This window comes from Diadema antillarum, unplaced genomic scaffold, assembly GCF_040938485.1.
Source record: "Diadema antillarum isolate AM-2024a unplaced genomic scaffold, OU_Dant_1.0 seq00000769_RagTag, whole genome shotgun sequence".
NCBI classification, from domain to species: domain Eukaryota; kingdom Metazoa; phylum Echinodermata; class Echinoidea; order Diadematoida; family Diadematidae; genus Diadema; species Diadema antillarum.
This window is the reverse complement of record NW_027271659.1, coordinates 4,645-8,201: the sequence shown is the minus strand read 5'-3', so window position 1 is coordinate 8,201 and position 3,557 is coordinate 4,645. Positions and strand designations below refer to the sequence as shown.

At 37.2% G+C, this 3,557-nt stretch overlaps 1 protein-coding gene across 1 annotated transcript; it reads left to right on the top strand.

The window, feature by feature from the left end:
- Positions 1–2,770, top strand: LOC139738821 (uncharacterized; the record flags this gene model as incomplete). The annotated part of the gene is made up of 4 exons (XM_071649457.1): positions 1–24; positions 961–1,099; positions 1,942–2,034; positions 2,598–2,770. Coding segments are annotated over exons 1-4 (429 nt in total), but the record flags the coding sequence as incomplete, so codon positions are not given.
- Between the last annotated feature and the right edge of the window lie 787 nt (positions 2,771–3,557).

The following is a 3,557-nucleotide window of genomic DNA, read 5'->3' as shown; positions in this document are numbered from 1 at the left end:
ATGGCGAAGACATTCCAAAACAAAGTAAAACAAAGCTACCGTAATGAAAGATGGGTCCCACTTTTACGTAGGATTGCTCTTTTTTTTTAATATCTCGGCCATTTCAAAACCAATTATTGTCATATAAACGTTGAATTCCTCTTGGAATGACATGCTCTTTCATATTTTATAAGAGGTTTCTCATTATCTCAACAAAAACGTTAGAAACCTGTAGTTTGGTTTCAACCAAAACTACAGTATAAAATCCCTTTAGGATTTTCGCCACGGGGACGTTCAGAGGAAAAAAAAAAATGTTCTACCCATGCGCAAAATTGCTTGTGAAACGTTTTTGGTTTTTTTTTTTTTTTTTTAGTTTTCACTACACGTTCTGGGCCATTTTTGCTTTCGCTCAATTCACGACGCAGAGAGCTACTTGATGCACCGATCATATCATATCGGTGCGACATTTTACTTTGTATACTTGCGTCCTTGCGTAATCTGAAGCTATTTTGCAACACAAAGCATGGAAAGAAGAAAACGGGCAGAACAATTGTCGTCTAATCGTCTGCGTCGCAAATCTAAAACTCCCTTTCATATTTTGTTTGCAAACTTTTTTTTTTTGACTTCAGAATTCCAGAACGTCCTGCTTTTTGATGTGATAACATCTGAACATTTACCATTCTGTTCGTCTGATGGCACTCTTCTTTAATCGAAGTCCACCTGCACTTGTTCGCAACTAAAGGGGGGGGGGGGGGAGGGGGGGGGGGTCTCTTCCCAATTTCAGCTTAACACATCCAGTTCCGACAGCGATGAAGGAAAATGAGTCTTAAATCTCAAAAACACATTCACTGAAATAGAAATAACTATATATATATATGCATAAATTCCATATACAGTGCTCCTTTTTATCAAAACAAAAATGACGTGCAAATTCATGATCGTGAACGGCTGAGTATATGTCACTTTCTCTCCTTCCAACAGATTTACAAGAGCGGATACCGCAATATCTATGGGCTAGATGTATCGGCAGAGTCCTTGAGGGTAGCCGAAGAGAAGGGAACCTACCGACAAGCATTCCAGGCAGATATATGCGGCAATCGGCCGATAGACGTCCCAGACGGTATGACTGGATTATCGCTATAAGAGTATAATCAATGATAACATATCGCTCCAAAGAAAAATCAAGGACAAAAACAAAAAAAGAAAAAAAAATAGTGTGAGTGCGAGTGTGTGCGTCTGAGTGCGTGTTTGGGAGTATCCTACATTCTGCATCAAGTTGCATAAAATATGCCTGAGAATGAACGAGTATCGTTGCCTGCATAACAATTTTGTTAATAATAACGCATAAATGCCTATCCATTTTAAACGCAGACCTGACAGTAACACTGCAACTACGGCTGCTCTCAATCACTCTTTTAAAGGGAGCGCAAAGTTTTGGTTGGAACCTAACTTTCTAATATTTCTGGCGGAGATAATGATAAACCTTACATGAAATATGAAAGAGTATGTAATTCCAAGAGGGGTTCAACGTTTATTTGATGAAAGTCGGTTTTAAACTGGCTGAGATATCAAAAAGAGTATTCATATAAATGAAAAGCGGGAACCACTTTTAATTAGGATCGCTTTGTTTTACTTTGTTTTCGGAAGTCTCAGCAAATCCAAAACCCATTTTCATCGAATAAACTTAAAATGGTATGCTCTGTACTATTTTGTAAATGGTTTCTTGGTATCTGATATGTTTGGTATCTGACAAAAAAAAAATCAAAGCCAAATTCTCATCTCCACCAGAATTCAGGTGAATAAATTTCGTTGAGACAGAGGACTTACGATACAATTAAGAATATTTATTATTTCAGTGTCATGATTTGAATAAGGTATCATGCCGCTGAACAAGGGAAAAAAACCCCCATGGAATTATAACATGAATATGATGAGATTTTTTATTCATTTTGCCTACCATAGATCATTTTGACGTTGTGTCCAGTACCGGCTGTTTTTTACCCGGTCACCTTACGGGAGACTGCTTGCCAGAGATGGTTCGTCTTACAAAGTCAGGTCAGTGAAAATGTCGTGAAGATATGTTCATAACATTTCTTTTTAATTCTTCATTCACCCAGTTCATACTGTATGTTGTCTGGTCAGATAAGACCGTATTCTTTCTTTTTTTTTAAGATTCGGTATTGTATACATGTATCGTTATTCTGTAGCATTCTATCCAATAACGTGATGGTATGATATGACGTGAAATTCTGCTGCAACGAAGTTAGGGGCATGGGAACTACAGAGCTGGGATTGAAAATAAGTGGTAAGATCTTGGTTAGTACAACTGTACATGCAAATTAATTATACGCTTATGTTCTATCATGAGTAACCAGGTGTCCCGCCTGTTTTATCTAAAAATGCAGTTTCAGAGATAATGCAATATGTTACAAAAATTGATCATCTTATGAAGACGGGAAGTTTGACTTCTTTTAATTTCGTGTTTACTTTTTGCTTTTTATTTATTCATCTATCTATTTATTGTTATTATTATTATTATTATTATTATTATTATCATTATTATTATCATCATCATTATTATAAATTATATTATCATTGTTGTTGTTATTTTTGTGCAGGTGGACACATCATCATCACAGTAAGAGAGAAGGAATTCGAGCAGGAAATTGGTGGAATGAACTTAAAGAGCGCCATTATCAAGCTAACGGACATGGGCGCCATCAAAAGGAAATGTCATGATCGAGGATTCTACATCAGAGAGAAGGGGGAGGATATCCAGGGTTTAACTCTGGTATATTACGTCGTATAACATCTCAACCCAATCTTATTGTCCATACAAGTGGGTTATGAGCTTTTCAGGTTTCTTATATTAAGAAATCTACGTCCAGATAATTCAGCATGGCATACGAATTGCGCTAGTGAAGATACCTAATATTATGCTTGGTCACATCGACACCGCGTGACATTGATTTGGTCACAGTTCACGGTCGTGAACTATTCTTACACGGGGAATCTCCGTAACCTATATAGTATATTATAGTCAAATCAATGTTAAGTTAATCATACACTTTATTTGATATTACAAATGGTGCCCTGCATGAACTATTGCAGTCAATATGTATTCCAAATGCATAATCAGCCCTCGTGCAATTCTTCTTCACTACACTTGAGCTGATTATGAATATAATGATAATGATAAACCATCATCATCATCATTACCATCATCATCAGTCATGATACGTGTAACTTATATTCTCCTATGAGATTAGTCAGAGCATGGACTTCGGCGTCATTGCACTATCACGCCCTTCCGATGATATCATGTCTGCTAATCACCTAAGTAGTCCAAATTTCACGGATTTAATACCCATGGAACGAGGATTCGGGGGTCAAACAAGGGAGAAGGAAGGTGTTCACAGATTTTCACAGAAGGGTCTCAGATTTTCTAAGCTGTGAATGATGGAACATGTGAATACTTTTGGTCTGTCTCTCTGCAACTCCTTTCAAGATTAAGAGACACAATTACTGATGGGCTATTAATTGCAAGTTCCGGTATTCGTCCAGAAGGGAGAGGTCAC